Source organism: Musa acuminata, chromosome BXJ3-2 (assembly GCF_036884655.1).
Source record: "Musa acuminata AAA Group cultivar baxijiao chromosome BXJ3-2, Cavendish_Baxijiao_AAA, whole genome shotgun sequence".
Classification (NCBI taxonomy): domain Eukaryota; kingdom Viridiplantae; phylum Streptophyta; class Magnoliopsida; order Zingiberales; family Musaceae; genus Musa; species Musa acuminata.
This window is the reverse complement of record NC_088350.1, coordinates 35,994,426-36,013,132: the sequence shown is the minus strand read 5'-3', so window position 1 is coordinate 36,013,132 and position 18,707 is coordinate 35,994,426. Positions and strand designations below refer to the sequence as shown.

The following is an 18,707-nucleotide window of genomic DNA, read 5'->3' as shown; positions in this document are numbered from 1 at the left end:
TGGTCACGGCAGTGGACGATAAGAATGTTGAACCTCAAGGATTTCGGACCAAAAATTTATTTTTGGGGCACTGTGTCGCCAAACTGAAATACGGTAAACCCACTCGAGCATGTTCGTAGCCACAACGCACGGGTCGGGGTGTGGGTCGTGCTCATACGGTAGGCCACGATGGCCCGACCCAACGCGGCTTGGCCCGTCTCGCACCTGGAAGTCTTGACACCCCTGGTAAGAATAAGAACGCAGAATTTGAAGGATTTGCGCTCAAAAAACTTTTTTTTGGGCCTCTTTGCCACCTAACCGGTAATCGGTAAGTATACCTAGAGGTTTTTCGAACCAACCGTTTAGGTGTCGGGGCCGCGGAGTCATGGCCCCACGGGTCTGGCTCGGTTGCGTTGGCATTTATTTGAGGAGGTGAGGCGCAGTCAGTTTTCTCGAGTCTGGTCACCGCATTTAAGAATAAGAACACAAAATTTGGTGGATTTGACGCCAAAATTTTTTTTTTTGGGCCTCTTTGTCGCCAGACACGTATGTGGTAAGCTCACTAACCGGTGAACGAACCCAGATATGTTTTACGGTTCGGAACCAAACTAGCCCACCTCGCTGGGTCCTTGGGTCTGCTCAACCCGTCCGCCATCCGGGTGATCGAACCACGAGCTAAACCCAACGTAGGCAGAGCGGACGACTCGCCCATATGCACCTGTCTTTTCCCATCCCAAAATCACATATGAGTCCCAAGCCAGGCGAGGAACGAGCGGCGGTCGTAGCGAAGGATGGTGCCGACGGCGGCGAAGTTGTTGCGTTGGGCCGGTAGTGGCGGAAAGGGGAGTTGGGTTGGACGTCCACCTGATAGTATACTCCTCCTCCTAATCTCATATCTTCATCCTCCTCCTCGGTCATCTGCCCTTCGCTACACCTCTTCTTCTCAAACAGGCTGAGGTGGAGGGTCGGGCGTAACGATAGATCACATGGAAATACAACTTATTGGAATCTAGTCACCGTGGTGGATGACAAGAACTCGAGGATTTGGGCCAAAATGTCGTTTTTTGGGGGCACTTTGTCGCCAAACTGCAACGCGGTAAGCTCACCTCACGTGCTCGGACGCACAATTTAGGGGTCGGAGTCATCTCGACCATTCGGATCATACTAAAGTACGATAGCCCGATACTGTCGGGTCCGAGGCCCTTTTACTTCTGACGTGGAGGGTTTTTAAACCAATCTCATATGTCTCTGACCCCAATTCGGCATCCCGTAAATGTGGGACCAGCGGAGCAGCCATCCCGTGGTTGTTTCGGATACAATAATACAACCGTAGGCAAGCTTGGACGATAGTCGAGTCACAAAGCGCCGGTTGGGCTCTTGCTCAGTAGTAGATTTTGTGGGCAAAATAAATACCAAGAAGGAAAAAAAAAAAGAACAAATATATAAAGCAGACATATTTAAGAAAAAAAACAAATATTATTAAAACACAAGGGGGTTATAATCCAATTTTGCTATTCCATTGTCCCTCCGACACAGACTCAACTATTAGAAAGCTTGCTAGTTCCAAACAAAATGGGGCGAGACCCAAAAAAAACAAAAGGGGCTGCTTCTTATGGCTACATTAACAAGAACAAAAGGAAGAGCCCCCTCCTTTTGTGTTGTCAACATAGTTAGGACAAGAAACAAAGAGAACCAGAGCCTACCAAAATCCATATTGGCTCTCTCTAAAACTGGGCAGCTTTGCAGAGGAAGGAGAGTTCAATGTGATCCCTTCTCTTGATTCCATCAACACAAACACAAATCTTTCCCCTCCTTTCCCTTTCCCTTCCCCTTCTCTTCTGCCCACTACTCTTCTTTCAACCGAGTAACCAAACACAGTCTTCTTACCCATTACAGGTTACACTAGGAAAACATGACATTTTTTTCTGAAACACTCAAGTAGATACTTTCTTCTTTTTCTTCTTATGTGATCTCAACTTATCGATGCTATCCCCCTTGTCACTCAGGAGGTGTTTATACTCTTCAAGACTAGCAAATGGTGATGTTCGAGACCTACCATTCAACTTATGTTTCCTCCGCTTACCAACTTTATCATCAGGTACCTCACTTTTGTCATCATTATCATTAATGCCATCATCATTCATATCGGTACCAACATCAGCAAGATCATCGACACCTCCCTCGGAATCACTATTCCATGTATCAATGCTGCCGTCATCATCATCATTTGCAATCCCACCATCTTCGCGTGAAATGAGATTTGCTGAAGGACCTGTCTCTGCATCACTACCATTTCCAAGCAAATCATCATCATCCTCATCAGCAACTTTGTCGAGATCATCATAGTCATAATCTTCACCAGCATCTTCCACAGGAAGAGGACCAGATCCCATCATGTTATCAATCTCCTCTTCTTCACTATCGTCGCTTGCATCCAACAAAAGATCATCTGCATCCTCATCATCTTGCGCAGCCTTTTTTCTTTTTGCCTTTGGCTTCTTTGACGTGTTTGTTTTGTTCATGTAGAATCTGTGGAAGACAACATCTTCAGGGGCCACTTCATCCTCTGCTAGCTGTAGAATATCTTCACCAATAAGATGATTGCTCACGTCGATCTACACAAAAGCAAAAAATTCCACTCAGAGTGTCATGAACCATATTAATTAGTAAATCATATGAAATATAAGAATGGCTACAGAGAAACAAAATAAAGGATCGACATAAAAGAACTGAAAGTACTCCATTTAATGGACCAGTATGACGAACGGACACTGCCGCCGAAGTCTGTGCTAAACAGCACAGACATCAGGTGAGGACAGCAATTCTTGCAAAAATTATCATAAATCTAGCTTCGTTTTCCAGCTACATATGTCAACCAAAATAGTAAAGAAAACAAGTGAATGACCCAAACCAGGTTCGAGATCAACTGAACGACATCAGCAAGAGGGAAGGATGGAGGACAGTGATTGTAAGACAGAAAAATGGTTACTAGTATGGTCATAGAACATTTACAGTATATAAAGCTGGAAAGTTCATTCTACCTTGTACCGTAATATGATAGAGATACCCTCCCAAGTAAATTCAAGTGAGCTTCTAGAAGTCACAAAAAGAAGACAGAAAAAGAGCTTAAACCCACTGTGCAGTGATTTGTGGAATGTAACAAGAAAAATTATCTGTCGAGAAAGCTAACACTATTACATGATTTCCAATCAAGGACAACATTAGGTTTTAGAAAACACCACAAACCTTTCTTGCAGGTGCAATTTGAGATCCACCATGCCAACTTCCTTCAGCTTTTCGGTTTGGTTTCGGTTTCTTCTCCATAAACTTGTCGATAAAAGAAGTAAGAGACAAATCATTCAGAGGGTCACCATTGTAAACAATGTTGGCCCCAGATAACACAGTCCTGGCCATGGTTGCAACCGATGGGTGCACATGCGATGCCAATACTGTCAGCTCCCACCAACTTGCACGGTCTGCATTGCTATTAGCAAAACATGCACAAACTTATCAGCAATATTCTAGTTGAGTACGTCAAGAACTATGAATTATGAAAGAGAATTAAGATTCATCAGCAATGTGCATAAATAAATGAGAAAGCTCCAGCGGCCTGCATGACCACAAGGGCAACATGTCCCAACGGATTGAAAAGGAAGCTACATGCATACCTAGATGTAGAAGGCCCCCTACAACTACACTAATGCAATTCATTTCATACTTGTGCATCTAATGTCATTGAATCAAGGATAAAAAAAAGCACTGCAAAATGTGACAGAAAAAAGGATGAATTCAATCATTGTTAAAAGAGCAGAAAAGAATTAGAAGACTGATAAGATCATGCTGCCAAGGCTAAAGAGTGTGCTAGTCTGTTTCTCTTTCATGCAGGCACATGGCAACATGGACAATTAGGTGGCTAGAACCATGAAAGTTCAATACTGAGCTGGTCCTTCAAGCTCAACCACACACATCTAACAGTAATGTTGTCACCATAGTAGGCACATGGTTTCCTGTTACGTCATCAGTGTCTCCAGCTCAAAGACATTGACCCTCCAGCTCTCCATTTCGAGCTGCCTTTCTGCTCATGAATTGTCTTCTGGACATTCACTCCTGACAGTTGGTATTGCAGTCATCAACCCACAACTGATTCTGCCATTACTGGTCACCATGAAGAACTTGGAGAGCTTTCAACAGCACATGGAAGTAGGAGTTTAGTAATAAAAGACACAAGGAAAAGAGTCAAATGGGGAAAAATATTCAGTTATTACTTAAATGCAGGGTTGAGTATGTGAACAAGGAAAACCAAAAAATTGAGCTGAATCAGGGTGCAAAGTTCTGTTCTGCATGATTTATTTAGATGAGTGGTTCAATTTTGGTTTAGGTGCATGAAGTATTTGGTTAAATATTGGTTTAGCTGGCTAAAAAAATCCAAACTGAAAACAAACTGAATGCTCCATGAGAAGCATTGTACTATTTAACAGTAGCACAAGATCCAATGGCTTGGTCCAATCAGTCATGTCACCAAGCACCAACCCTACAACCTTAGGTGCTCATGTTTTAGCACCTTACATTTCGACAACTGTCGATCTCTCCCTTGCCCCTCCCAAACATCCCTCCCTAAATCGTGTCAGCTTCCAGTATCCTGCTGCCAATGCCAGTGTAAGGCATTGCTATTTGTTGGAGTCCCCAAATAATGCTGATGAAGAATTTTGCACAACAGCAAGATTGTCTTGTTGTCTCCAGCTTGAAGACAAAGAGCAGCAGTGGCATAAGAGCAATGTTGATCTGATTTATTCATTTTGTTAGTTCCAAGTTTTTGCATTAAATTATTTTATATGCTCTCTCTACTTCAATTGCTTTGCACTCAAGTTTTTTATATGAATTTCTTTCTTATAGTGTATGTCAAATCCTTTTTTTTTGGCCCTCAAGGTTCTTTTGCTTTGGTTTTTACTGTTTTACTGTCTTTAATCTATAATTAGGTTTGTTCTATTCATTTTTTACAGGTCTGCCCCAGTAAAAAAGCAGCTATTTCCATGGCTCAAAACCTGGTCACCTAGATAAGCTTTCCAATGGGCATTAAGATCCCCCAAAAGATTGAACGCCAGGATCTGCTACATTTTGAAATTGTCATTGATTCCCATGGTCTGTCCGATACAAAGAACAGCACCCGGTGTGGGTGGGAGTCCTACCAATCAGTTTGATTTGGATTGATTTATTGTCAATATAAATGTCTAAACAAAATTATTCTGCAAAAAAATCATGTTTCTAGAAGATAAGAATGCACAGTAAGCAAGAATTCAATGTGAAAACACTTTATCAGTATGATTAATGTACTCAAGAAACAAATAAGTACCAGTAAGATGGTTCTCTATGCCGTGGATTGTAGCCTGCAGGTAGTGTGGACCCTGTATGAAGTACTTGATCACCTCCTAAGCTGTGATTTCTTATTGTATTAATTTTTAGGCTATCTTCCAAACCAGTTTCACCTTCAGAGACTTGATCCTTTTCATACTCATGTGAATTTTTATCATGTTGTGACACAATAGAACCACTGGCTAAATCTTCAGGATCTTCTGGTACATCGACAAAGTGCTCAATATCATCATCAGCAGTCTCATTTTGTAGGATAACAGCCCTGACAATTTGTCAGGTAAAGCATCAGAGCAGAACTTTTATTCAACAAACATAAATAATAATTGTTTTGCCCAGATTTAGCCACAATATTAAAAATAACATACCATAAAGGTGGTTTTGCCTTAAGAACTTCAGATAATATAAACAGGCACCCACAAGCATACTGAGGGGGCCTTTGAAGCGCAACCTATGTAAAAAGAAACTAATTAAATTAAAATCACAAAGAAGACAAATTGATTATCCTTTCACTTGTCCGTTTAAAATACATATCAGCATTTATGCTGTAAGGAAACAAGCCTGCTGGTAAAGCTTTATAGAAATTACTTTTGGAAAATGGAACCAAATAATTGGTTAAAAGTCCTCTCAAGTAGCATGGAACATCTAAAATAAACAATTTAGAAACTAAAATATAATTGAATCTGATCTTACAATGTATTTTTATTCCATACAGAACAAGCATACGAGAGGTGGTCTTCCAATTCATTCTGACTAAACAATGCTCGGATCCTGACAATCAAGCTTGCCAATTCTAAACACCTCTTTTATCATAGCCTCACCAGTGTCTGAACCCCATGAAGCTAAGACTTGGTCTAATGTAGTTAATTGAAATACTTGCGGCATATATGCCTTCTTCGACATGTTATAACCTACAATACCAAGAAACTATAGCAAAACATGACAATCATAATCTAATTAGATCACTAAAGCTGTTTTATCATATAATTGGTCTGAAATCAGCAACAAAGTAATTTTCACTCTGGTGGTTCCAAGTATTAGGTACCCATATAGGTAGCATTTAGAATGACACCACCACCCAAGCTTTATTAAACCATAAGTCATGAATTACATGTTCACTTATAGCACGTAAATACTAAAATTTTGATGTAAGAAGTAATTCTTAAACAATTAATCTGCCAGGAGAATTCAATCCAAACTATATCTTGAGAAAGGTACAACTCGTAGATTACAAAACCATTATTGAGATGATACAACTTTCATTTAAGATATCATCTCAAAGATTTATGTGTTCAAAAGTCTAAGCTCTGTCAAATGATAGAAACAGACTTTTGTCAGATCATCACATATCAGTTAAACCAAGGGAAAAAAATGAAGCAGAAATAATAAAACATATGATCACATACTTTTACAAGAGGAAGTTTCATTTTTATCCAACAACGACTACATTTCCAGAATGCAGTCAAATCCAACAAATGCTACGTGAAAAGTAATATTAAACCTGTAAAAGGCGCTTCGAGATGGCAGCTACCCGCTTCATGTTCAAGTCATTCTTCATTGCTTTGACCAATAGCCCAAGAAACATTTCTGGCTGAAACAGCAACAGAAAATGTTTAGTTCGCCACACAAAAATGAAAAGCGGAGGAACATTGTCAGACAAAGAAAAGGTGTCTACATGAGTGCTATGCAAGGTTCATCCGGAAAAACCAGCAATCTGCTAGTCTGCTAAGACGGCATGCACAGAAGATGCATGAAAGCACATGGTTCAAATGACAGAAATGCCATTCCTCAACCAGTCATTTAAAAACCTAAAGGTTTGTTATTTCTTTGCTTAGTCCCCCAAGTAAAACCATGTATAGAAAAAATGGTCCATATGGGCACAACATTTAATTTATTTCCAAAAAATTCAGAGGGTTTTTATTTAACTAGATGATAAACAATAACCGCCAAATAAATTTACAAAAGCAGCGTAGGCAGCACTGGCACAAAATTCCCACCACTGCAGAGACTTTAAATGATTCAGATCTATGACCACACCCACCACTGCAGACACTACGTGGGAACATATTCGTGCAGTCTTAATTGTGCACTTGAAGAGACATGCATTATTCAGACCTATGATGCCCACAAAGGTAGCAACCTCATCATTGCACCCAAAAAAAATTTATTAGAGATGCCTCAGAAAATGCCACAAGGTTCACCATAAAAGAGATTCATTAAATATATTTAATTTATTTGTGTTCTGATATTGAAAACATTTGCTGAAATAATTATGTCTATCGGCAGTATTCTGAATGATGAAACAACTCGTTTTGTATGATGTGCACTCAGAAAACCTGTCTGCAATATGAAAATAATAAAGCCACGACAATCTATTGATTGAATAAATAGGTAAATGAACAGTATAAAATTCAGATGAGAAATAAACAAAGCATGACCACAAGTATTGAAGGACAACTACCTTTGAGGAAGTAAGTGCAGCAGGAGTCAGTAACTTTGCATAGACAGCACGATAAAAACGGTCACTAACAATCTGATTCTTGGAAGATATCTGATACAACAGCATCAGTGCCTGAACTCCCACATTAAAATTCTTAGAATGGACCTGCATTCAACAGGATAAGATTAAATATGATTGTCATATCCACAACATCATAAAAGTCCTAGCTGCTCTGAATGACTAGTCCATAACCTCACCAATTTGAACAGTACAGGTGTTTGAATTTCTATAATGCTTTCCGCATCATCACTTGCAATGAAAGGAAATGCTCTATTAATGCCCTGTAAAATTGAGTAAACATCAGACGTCTGATTTTAAGTTCATTAAATCCAGAATACTCAATCAAAAAAACAAGATAAGAAATCTACTAGCTTTTTCATGAAAAGTTCACTCGATGTGCAAAAGATATCTGCCAAAAAGACCATGCATGAGCCCTACAGTACAACTATATATGTTTCCCAAGGATTCATGCTTAAGCCTTGATGTTATCCTTTACTGTGTTTATCATTCTGGAAAAAAGATGACCATGTAAAAGCAACAAAACAATACCAGTAGATCTTTCAATAATTCTATTTGAAGACTGTAGGCACTTGATATATAATTTTACATGTCAAATTTACAATGAGTTTAAGAACCAATTGGCATACTCACAGTTAGCAGTGCAGAGAGAAGGCGAGAATCCATCTCAATATTAGACTCCAAAGTAGGTTCATTTTTGTTTTTTCTAAGAGTTTTCAGTGAATCAGTCTTGCCTTTTTTCCCCTTTCCCTTCACATTTAAACAACTTTTTTTGTCATTCTTGTTGGATTGTCCATCTTGAGCCTCTGAAATTAGTATCTGAAAATGCAGTCTTTAAAATGTATCATATGCAATATTTAACAGAAAATCTAAGAAAGAAATACATATTAAGCATTGTCAATATGCAAATGAAATGTCTAAGAATTGACAATATGCAATATTCAACAGAAAATCCAAGACAACAATTGTTGCCTACCATCAAAAGTTAAAAGCAACAAAATATAGCATTATATGAAAGAGACAACTAAATCAGGAGCATACAAAAACCTCCAAGGTCACTACATTATTTATCACTAGGTTTAACAGATTGTCTTGAGATCTTAAATGGTAATAGTGCAGCAACATATCCCAGAGTGTCAAGAAAATCTCAATTAGGAAACAGAGTTGATTTTTTTCAATGTCTACGTCATGGAATTTCAAAGAAAATACAAATTGTAAACTCGTTCATTCATTAGCATTTGGCAGACCAGAATAAAAATTTACCATCATTTACAATCAGTTAAAGATTTGGAGAGGGAGGAGTACTCTACAGACGACAGTGAAAATGAGAGGCGAAAGCATCTGCTTTAAGGCTTGGGTCCGGCATTGAAAGAATCAACAGGCTTGGAGCAATTCACAGCAGGAAGGTTTGTGTCTGATAGTAAAAACCAAGGTTTGAAATATCGTACCGTACTGGTGTTTCGACATTCGCTCGGTACTGTAAGATACAGTATACCGAACGATATACTGTTCGGTATATATATATATATATATATATATATATATATATATATATATATATATATATATATATATATATATATATATATATATATATATATATATATATATATACCGTCCGGTAACAGGCGGTCCGTGTACCGGTCAGCTAACGGACTGGTACGAGCGGTATTATTCGAAACTGCATACCTTGGTGAAAATATCTGTAGAAAGAATCACGTACGATAGCAAAAATTTTGGTAGAAGACTCTGGTCCAAGTAATGAAAGTGTCGGTCCCGGAGCACCTGACAACATTAAGGCTCAAATACGATGGCTTAAATGTCAGTCAGAAGACTCGGATGCAGCGCTGATTACTTTAGAGGAAAGCCTCCTGTTCATCGATGATAGCTTTGACGATAAGTGCTGCTAGTGTCACTAGAGACGAGGAAGCTTAGTGTTTCTCGTGAGGGTATGCATGGGTAGTGACGAGGGGATTGTGTCACGAGGCAAAGGTGAACCTAAGCAGTGCCCAATCCAAATGGCTCGTCTAAACCATTTTGAGGCCCTTGAGCCTCGCCATGCTCGAGCGCTTAGGCAAGTGAGAACACTAGCTATAGTCGTGCTATGCATGAGACAATGCCAACACGACGGACTAGCACGGTTACACACAGACACACACCCCTACTCTTCTCTATAGTATGCCAAAAAGTGGCCAACTATTACTACCTTCCCTTCATCCTTAACTTAGAGCATTTAGTTCTTATTTTTAACAGCTACCTCCATAACTGAAGTATTGACCTGTGTCTTCTCTACTATACACTTCTTTTAATATGGAAAACATCCCATGTTATATAATCAGTCTAACCAGAAGAAACATGAGAAAGATTGTTCACATGTTACAAGTATTATCTACAACGACAACAACAAAGCCATAAAATCCCAACTACAAGTAATGCCTGCAAGGGCAAAAGGAATAAAAAAGACATCACACATAAACCATGCTAATGACATGATGATGCTCCGTATGAAATACCATAAAGCAAATTCATAACTCTACCTTAAAGAGCGCAAAATATACATCAACCAACCGTTTTGCAATTTTAGGTCCATCCCCTTTTTTGCTGAGAAAAATTTGACTTAAGAAATTAACCTATATAAAAAATCACAATAAGGTTAGCTGAATATAGTAGCAAAATGGAATAGTATCAAAATGTGTCATAGAAGAAAACAACTGAAAATATAATGGATCATGGTCTGTAAGATGCTATATAACTTCAAAGGAAAAACTTCATAATACCAAGACACGTGGATGGCAACAAAGAAAAAGTACTTATCTAATTGTGTCTACAGCTTCATTATTGAAAAACTTGCATGTCTGACAAAACTAAGTTAATTAGTTTCCAAAAATTGAATATATTCATGTTCCTTAATGCAGTCGGTAGTGCCCCTTCCCACTACCTACTAACAGATCAGTCTTTGCAACACACTTGGTGAATATAAATTGAGAATTGGCCAAACACTGATTTTTTGACAGAAAGAATGTGATGGTTCTGAATCATTTATAAATATGCATAAATTTGTTTTGTTATGCATAACCAATAAAATCATGGACAATCTCTAAATGGATAGTGCTTTTGTTTTATACATAAGTTAATAAAGAAACAGAGAAAAAATGAGCATGACAATCAGTTAGATATTTTCTAAAATAAAAAAAGAACATTGGTGCAGCATTTACGCTTATCAGGAGTCAAAATACCATCATGAATTCCACTTGCTACAGAAAGACTTACCATGCAACCAACACAAACAGATAATACTGGCTTACTGCTGCTGTTGACATGCAAACAAAAAGAGTAGTCTGCATACTGAATATTTGCAGGTGCAAAAAAACTAAATATGCAATATTAATCAATAACCATATAATCCAAAACAGTTTTCTGGAACCTCTTTTTTTTCCCCATATTTATGACATTTCTAACAATTATCAATACTTGGAGAGAATTAGCACCTAAAACATTAGCCATCATGAAATATCTTCAATTGTGAACAAAATTATATGTAGATAATGTGAACTTGAAGACATGGGATGAATATAAATAGAAAGCCCTGTTGCAAACAATTAAATCACATGAACTGCAACTCCAAATTTGGCAAATCATGCTAATAACAGAACTGTACAGATCAAACATACAGCTTGGTATTTTGCACGCAGTCCTATATGTGGTCTGAAGATAAAGGCATCAACTTCGTCAATTACCACTGCCTGGCAAGCAAGATCAGTGCAAAAGTGAGTCCAAAATAGAAGTGTAAAATAAAAAATAAATACTAGCAAGCCCGGTGAATGTTTCCACTTGTCAGTCATAATTGAATTTTCTAACATGCATTTCCTACACACATATGGGTGGCTTTTCATTTGTCCCACATAAAACCTCGTTTAACTAACAGATTAATGTCCATTGTAAACCAGAACACAGAAACAACATCCGTCCTTAACAACAAATTGTTCAAAGAGCAAGAAATTGATCATCCATTAACAACAGCCACCATCAAATTTTTCATAGAATATATTCTTATATGTTGAAAAGAGGAAATAAAAAGAAATGAAGAAACATATAAGAAAAACTAGGAATAAAACAAGCACGTTAAGCAGTAAAACAAGAAGCCCAACGCTATCAACTGTATAGCACAAGTCACATGAAAGGCTTTATTAATTCTAAGAATGAAAGGACCAGATTCCAGGGCTGGGGTTGTACCTGAAAAGAAAAGGCAATAAATATAGCTATGCATAGTAATTATCACTTTATAAACAAATGAGCAAACAAGCTCATTATTCGCCAACCACAGAAAAAAATACCTCCAAGCCAACTTCAAAACAGTGACCACCAAACAGGGCAGTTCTAAAACGAAAATTACCTTCATATTAGGATGTGCAGACAAAAGGCAAGACAAGTGATACATAGCCCCAGATGCTGCTTTCCTCTCCGGATCCCCTAGCTACAAATACAGAAAAAATACAATTTCTCATTCATGATAAAATCACAGGAATCAGAAATCTTCTTTTCAAATCCTTTCCCTTTATCTTTAAAGCAGAGAATTAATTTTACTTAGGAAATGATACTGAAAGTTCACTTACTTTATTTACAATAGCTGTAAGCAATCTACGTTCTTGTTCTGGTTTACTCTTTAAGAGAAAGAACACTGTCTGCAAAGAACAATTATATAACAATTTTCTTTATTAGCATAAAAGGGATGTACTTTGTAAAAATATCATATTCTACTCCTACCAAGTCCCTGAAACAATTGTTTTGAGAAGATAAATCATAACATCCTTCTTAATGGAAGTTGATACAAACATATCATTGGAAAATTGTGACCAGTACCATTATCCTATATCAAACAACATGAAAATTGTGCCAAAACAAACTCATTATAGCAATATAGCTCCTGCTACATCATATTATACAGTCATAAAAGTCCCATGTTCCGCAAGCAACTATTAGATTAACAATATTGATTTTCATACCACTTATTATTGTTAAGTTTGTCTGAAGACCTAAAATTGTATTCTAGCATTGTTTATTTCAGACTTTGCAGGTGCCAATAAAATTGGGGCATTGCATTACAGCACATGCCTGTCCATATAGATGTGTATCGAGCTGTCTATACTCAATGCACAGGCAATGATCAATATACATCCAGTAAATACCCTCTCTTTTCAAATGAGATTTTAGCATATGACATCACATGTACAAGGTCAGCATACCAGGGTATGTCATGGGGTGTACATTTTTCCAGCCATTAGTTGTAAGGGTACAGTATGTGACACTTCAATTCATGGCTGTGTTATAGAAACCCAAATTGGCACTCAGTATATGTGACTCCTGTATATTCAGGGTCTAAGGAGGATTAATGTACAGAACCTTACCCAAAAGAGACATTTTGTATATCTCAAACCCCTAGTCAACCCATTCTCAAAGGAGAAACCTTACAATGACACAAAGATCCATCTTCTTTAAAGGAAACCTCAACCAACCAAAATCAAGAATGCTTTCATTGGAAGATGGTTGAATAAATGCAAATGTATAAAGTCATAACAAAACTCAACAATTATGATTATTCTTTTACAATACTTGTGACTCCAACAACAGTATGAAAAAAATGTAACCTCTTTCATGATTAACGATAGACACAATAATTAGAATTGTAGGAAAAAGATTTTCCATGTTTTTTTTTTAAATGATTGGATGGGCTTAAATATGCACGTTAGGATTTAGAAAGCCACCATCCAAAAGACATCGATCGTTCCAATAGTACAACATGATGCACTAGAACTAGCATCAAGCAGTAGAACCATTTCTATTTTTTTTTTTTTCTCAACAGAAAATGAGATGTGCTAACAAGCATATTGTGGTTGGATGTACTGCATAAGTAATAGTACTTGAAAGGAAATAGAATGAGGAACTCACCTTCATTGCCTTGTCCTTCAGATTTGGCAACATATCTTTTAATGCTTCCTCAAGTGCAGTAACAAATCGTTCATACCTGAAGGCAGCATATTTCGAACAATAGTAACGGATTATATACAAAATAGGTGCAAGACATTCGTATTGAAACTGTAAAAAAGGAGATGGCAGTTGGCTCCAAATCTGAACTTTAATTTATGAACTGTATGCAATAGGATATATAATATTGTATATGAACTCCAATAGTGCCATATTAATAGCCCCTGATCCCATTATCTTTAAACGGCTATATTTATATTCTTTCAATAATATCAACTTATCAGACCATAAAAAGTTATGGCCAAAATAAGTTATAGAAAAGCAGATGAAGAATCAGTTGATGTGTGTTTTCCTTCTCTTCTTTTTTTTTTTTTGAGTGTCACTGATGTGGCAGACTAAACTCTTTAACAAGTTGAGTCAATTCTCCCTAGATAAAGAATTTAGCTTGTAGATAGCCTATACAACACAAAAGGACTAATTAAGAGTATGTTTAATCCCAGGCTGGCCAATCCTAGCATGATTTTTAATCACATCCAATGCTACTAACTAACCTCATGACCAAAAGTTCAAGCAAGCAAGAAAAGTTGAAACGTAAGTAAATGCACACCTTTGCTTCAAGCATTCTTCCCAATACCAAAAGAGTAAAAGAGAGAAACCATCTTTTGTCTCAGACAAACTATCCAAGGGGCATTGAAACAGAGATTTTAGCTTGCGATCTGGCAGCAATCTAGAATAACAAACATTTAAGACAATAATTTAAGCTAGTTTACATGTGGAAAACAAAACATTAGAAGCAGCAGAGAAGAAAAAAACTATCCATATTTTAGAAATTGAAACATACTCGACATTCAGAATGATGTATTTGGTACATAATTAAATAAAGTTGAGCTGCACATTGCAACAATCAATAAGATAATGTAATTTGTACATAATTAAATACAAGGTGAGCTGTATACTAAAATCATTAATTTCAAAACATTTGTTATTGAAATATTTATAATGTTTAACCATGTCATTGTATGGTTTCTAGGCTAGAATTAAAAAAACAAAGTAGTACAATTGAAAAGACAGTTGCAATAGAATATGTCATTTTGGTCATAACAAGCAAAGGGCTAAACGTCCTGTGGAATAGCAAATTTTCAAGTGATATATAAGCATACAATTACAAGTGGTCTGATATGTGTGATATTTAAAACAACAAGCGTTAACAAAGAGGCATGACAGGGAAGTGATAGGAAAAGATAGAAATATTCTAAAATATGATCCATACAGCTGTATACATGCCTGTGGAGATGACCATTGCATATGGCATTGGCAGTCAATATGCAGTTTGACTACATATGTGTCTTATGTAGCCACAGGCTGTAGAATATGTCGGCCACGTACACAACGGCATATTATGAAATGCAATCATCGTGTAGTTTTACTTTTTCCCTAGTGCTATTATTTCTGCTTTATATAAGACAGATCAACATAAACTGTTTCTCATATACACTTTGTATGCATCTTATGAGTTAAATCTTAATTTCATCCCATATTTAAGTCAACTAAACTTTGATTACATTTTTTAAATATTAAAATATCTACTTTTATTTGCCCTTTGAATACTACAATTAGTGATTTAAAAAGTGCTAGGCATCAAAAGGTGCCAAAGTTTCAAAACGCCAAGGCACTAAGCGCTTGCTCGAGCGAAGCGAGACGCTTTGAAATATTAAAATATAAAAAAATATATAATATAATTAAAAAATATAGTTATTTAAATAAAAATATGATATTAAATTAAAAATATATTGTTAACAGTATATTACTTAAGTTAGAGAGGAAGAAAAAAATATTCTCTGAAATATTAAAATATAAAAAAATATAATATAATTAAAAACATAATTATTTAAATTAAAATATGATATTAAATTAAAAATATACTGCTAACAATATATTTCTTAAAGTTAGAGGAGGGGAGAAAAAAATGTTAACAATAACAGAGGGAGATAGCAACAGCAACGTTGGATTAGTTTAAGATAATTACGACAGCAATATGAACGATAATAGCGGCAACGGCAGAAGCTGTGGACAACAACAACGGTAGCAAGGAAAGCTGGGGCCAGTAGCAATGACAGCGGCGAAAACTACGAACAGCAATGGCGATAACGATGAAAGCTGCGGACAACAGCAGCGGCAACGACGAAAGCTCCAGAGGGCGTCCGTTGATGGCGAAGGAACCTACGGTCCTCTCCCTCGATAGTGGGAGGAAGCGACAGCGGAAGGAAGTTACGGGGGCTGTCGGACTCATCCGTCAACAACAGAAGAAGGCTTGGTCCGCTGCGTCTGCGACGAAGGTAGTGGCAGAAAGCATCGGCGATGGAGGCAAAAGCAACACTAGGGTTCCACGGGTTGCGCGGGTGTGAAGCGTGGCTTTTGAGGTAAGAAACTACGAACCGAACTAGCCTTAAACCGGTTCAGTTCGCCTTAATTGAATCGGGTGCTCGGTCGAAGCGCCCAGCGACTGCATTCGAGCGAGCGCCCAAGCGGCGCCTCATTGAAGCGCATCGCCTGGTGCACACACAAGGCACTCAAGCCTCGCCTCGCCCGAGGGCTTAGGCAAGCGCCCGAGCACCTATTTAAATCACTAACTGCAACCGCTAATTATAACATTGAAATAAAAATCTAAAACAAGTCAAATGACATAGATCCAAGGCAGAGCGAATCCATATACCAAACTCACATAAAACATACAACAGTGAAAGTAGTCAAACTGCTAATGGATGCAAGGATATCTATCTGACCTCAACAGAAACAACTCTCTCAGAGCTTCAAAGCCAGTAAATGCATAGCGTTTCCCTACCTTGGATGTCACCATAGCTGCAATTCAATGAAAAATTCTCTCAATGATATCTGAACCCAAAAAAATGCATAAGAGAAAATGTTCCATGATGGGGTGGTGCAAATGATTGCTTTTAAGTGCATCATATTACTTGTCAAGAATTTCTAGAGTCAATGGTACGATAACCAACTAATTAGATTACTGATCTACAGCAAAAAACAGTTACAAACTAGTCTCAAGTATCAAAGCTTTTGCGAAATCATGCAAAGTAACATCCAATTTGCAGTGACGATCAATCACGATAAATCTGATATAGTTCTTATAACTTAATGAACAGCTAGTTTAGTGCAATAATAAAATGAAAACAGATTTCTCATGATGGGTATTGTAACTACGGCTCAACACTGTGAGGGACAATTTACTGATCTTGCAAAGGCATGCCAGATACTCAACAATCCATTCTCTTTTACTCTAGTAAAAAGAAAAACATATCAGGATGTTATGTAGAATCCAATTATCTAACCTAAAAAGTTTAACTGCAATCTAACTTGCTCATAATTCTATGAACCACATATACTTTCTTACCCAATTATTGTCATGAAACCAAGGAACAATGAACTCCATAGCAAGACGTCCAGTCCCAGAAGTAAAACATGTACTTCACATCAAATTCAATTTCATATCAACACTCAATTAGGGACCATACTTTTCATCTTATTCACTAACCAAAACCTTTGTAGCAAGGCAAAAACATTCACTGTTAAAAGCTGAATCAGTATTGCAGCAAGAAAAAAATCTAGAAACAAAACTGCCTACGACTCACACAAGTTACTCCAAGTCTAAACTAACACTGAGCAGGATAACCTTCCAAAACATTTGAATTCCTCGGCCATGTGATTAGTCAAAATACAAATTGCAAAGATAACCACATCACACTAGTTTGTTCCTGAAAGTCCTGAAATAAACACAAGCAGATATATCAATTTGATCCTAGTCGACGTTGTTTCGGTTCATACTGAGATATAACAGTTGGGCAGATGGCCAATATGGATAGCCTAGAACAACTCATCACCTTCAGCAAAGTTGTGAAGCCATAAAAAGTCATCACAGACCCTATTAGAGAAACTGCGGTGAATGTTAGCCTAATAGACCTTTTTGCCCACATATATTGGTTTGAACTTTGAGCAGTGTGTCGCTATTGTGAAACTAATAGTAGAGATTCATTCATCGAGAAAACAACTCACACAACAGGGCGTCCAGTGACCTTATATTGGCGATAGGGTTATCCTCCACCAAGCACGTGAAGGCAGACACCTTGTCTGACGATGTCCCTGACCTGGCCGTCACCTCCAGCAGCCTCATATCCCCGCTCTTCCTCCTAGAGGACCCATAATCCTCGGTGTACTGCGCCAGCAGCCTCTCGGCCACCTCTTTCTTCTTCTCGACTAGCTTCTTGAACTCCCCGATCCCCAAATTCGTCACCTTTTTGCTCCCGTCGGGACCCAAGACCTTGGCTTCCAGCTCCTCGGCATCGAGGTACCAATGCCCCGAGAGGGAGCTCGCCTTCATCAAGGGAACTTCCGGGCGGCCTTTCTTCTCATGCGAGGTCTTGACAAAGGGATCGATCTGCAACGGGTGGGGCTTGGGGAGGGCCTTGGAACCGGGTTCCTTCTTGGCTCCGCCTTTATCGCCGGCGGCGGAGACCGACGACGGCAGTTTCGACTCATGGGCATCGAGGGGTTTGAGGGGTCCGGATTTGCGGAAATCGGAGTCGTCGAAGCCGTACGAGGAGGAAAGCGTCGGAGGGACGAGGCCGAGGGAGGAGGCGAAAGAGACGACGTCGGATTTGATGGATTCGAGGTCTTGGGCGGTTCGATGCGGCTTCTTCTTCGTCTTCGAAATCGCGATTTTCTCTTCCTCTTTTCCCATCTTCAGCTACTCTTCGAAGTGACACGGACGATGGAGAGGAGGCGTAGGGTTTTCTTCGTTTCCTTCATCTCGCGAGGGTTTATCTTGCGACGACAATTGGGCATCAACGAT

General features: G+C 38.2%; 1 protein-coding gene across 1 annotated transcript; it reads right to left on the bottom strand.

Moving 5' to 3' along the window:
• Nucleotides 1-1,435: 1,435 nt before the first annotated feature.
• On the bottom strand, nt 1,436-18,664 carry LOC103976644 (protein SLOW WALKER 2). Its single transcript, XM_009391924.3, has 16 exons — nt 17,912-18,664; nt 16,630-16,705; nt 14,454-14,573; nt 13,811-13,886; nt 12,478-12,546; nt 12,258-12,338; nt 11,536-11,607; nt 10,402-10,494; nt 8,498-8,683; nt 8,044-8,127; nt 7,808-7,951; nt 6,848-6,937; nt 5,715-5,797; nt 5,330-5,611; nt 3,226-3,463; nt 1,436-2,594 (listed from the first exon to the last, which is right to left on the bottom strand). Exons 1-16 carry the CDS (start codon nt 18,594-18,596, stop codon nt 1,914-1,916), a joined length of 3,060 nt encoding a protein of 1,019 aa, XP_009390199.2. The 5' UTR covers nt 18,597-18,664; the 3' UTR covers nt 1,436-1,913.
• Between the last annotated feature and the right edge of the window lie 43 nt (nt 18,665-18,707).

Coding starts and splice junctions, on each gene's coding strand:
- LOC103976644 (XM_009391924.3), bottom strand. CDS start 18,596: ATGGGAAAAGAGGAAGAGAAAATCGCGATTTCGAAGACGAAGAAGAAG. Junction 16,706..17,911: donor GTCACTGGACGCCCTGTTGT/GTGAGTTGTTTT, acceptor ATTGAATTGCAG/CTATGGTGACATCCAAGGTA. Junction 14,574..16,629: donor AGAGAGTTGTTTCTGTTGAG/GTCAGATAGATA, acceptor TTGTTATTCTAG/ATTGCTGCCAGATCGCAAGC.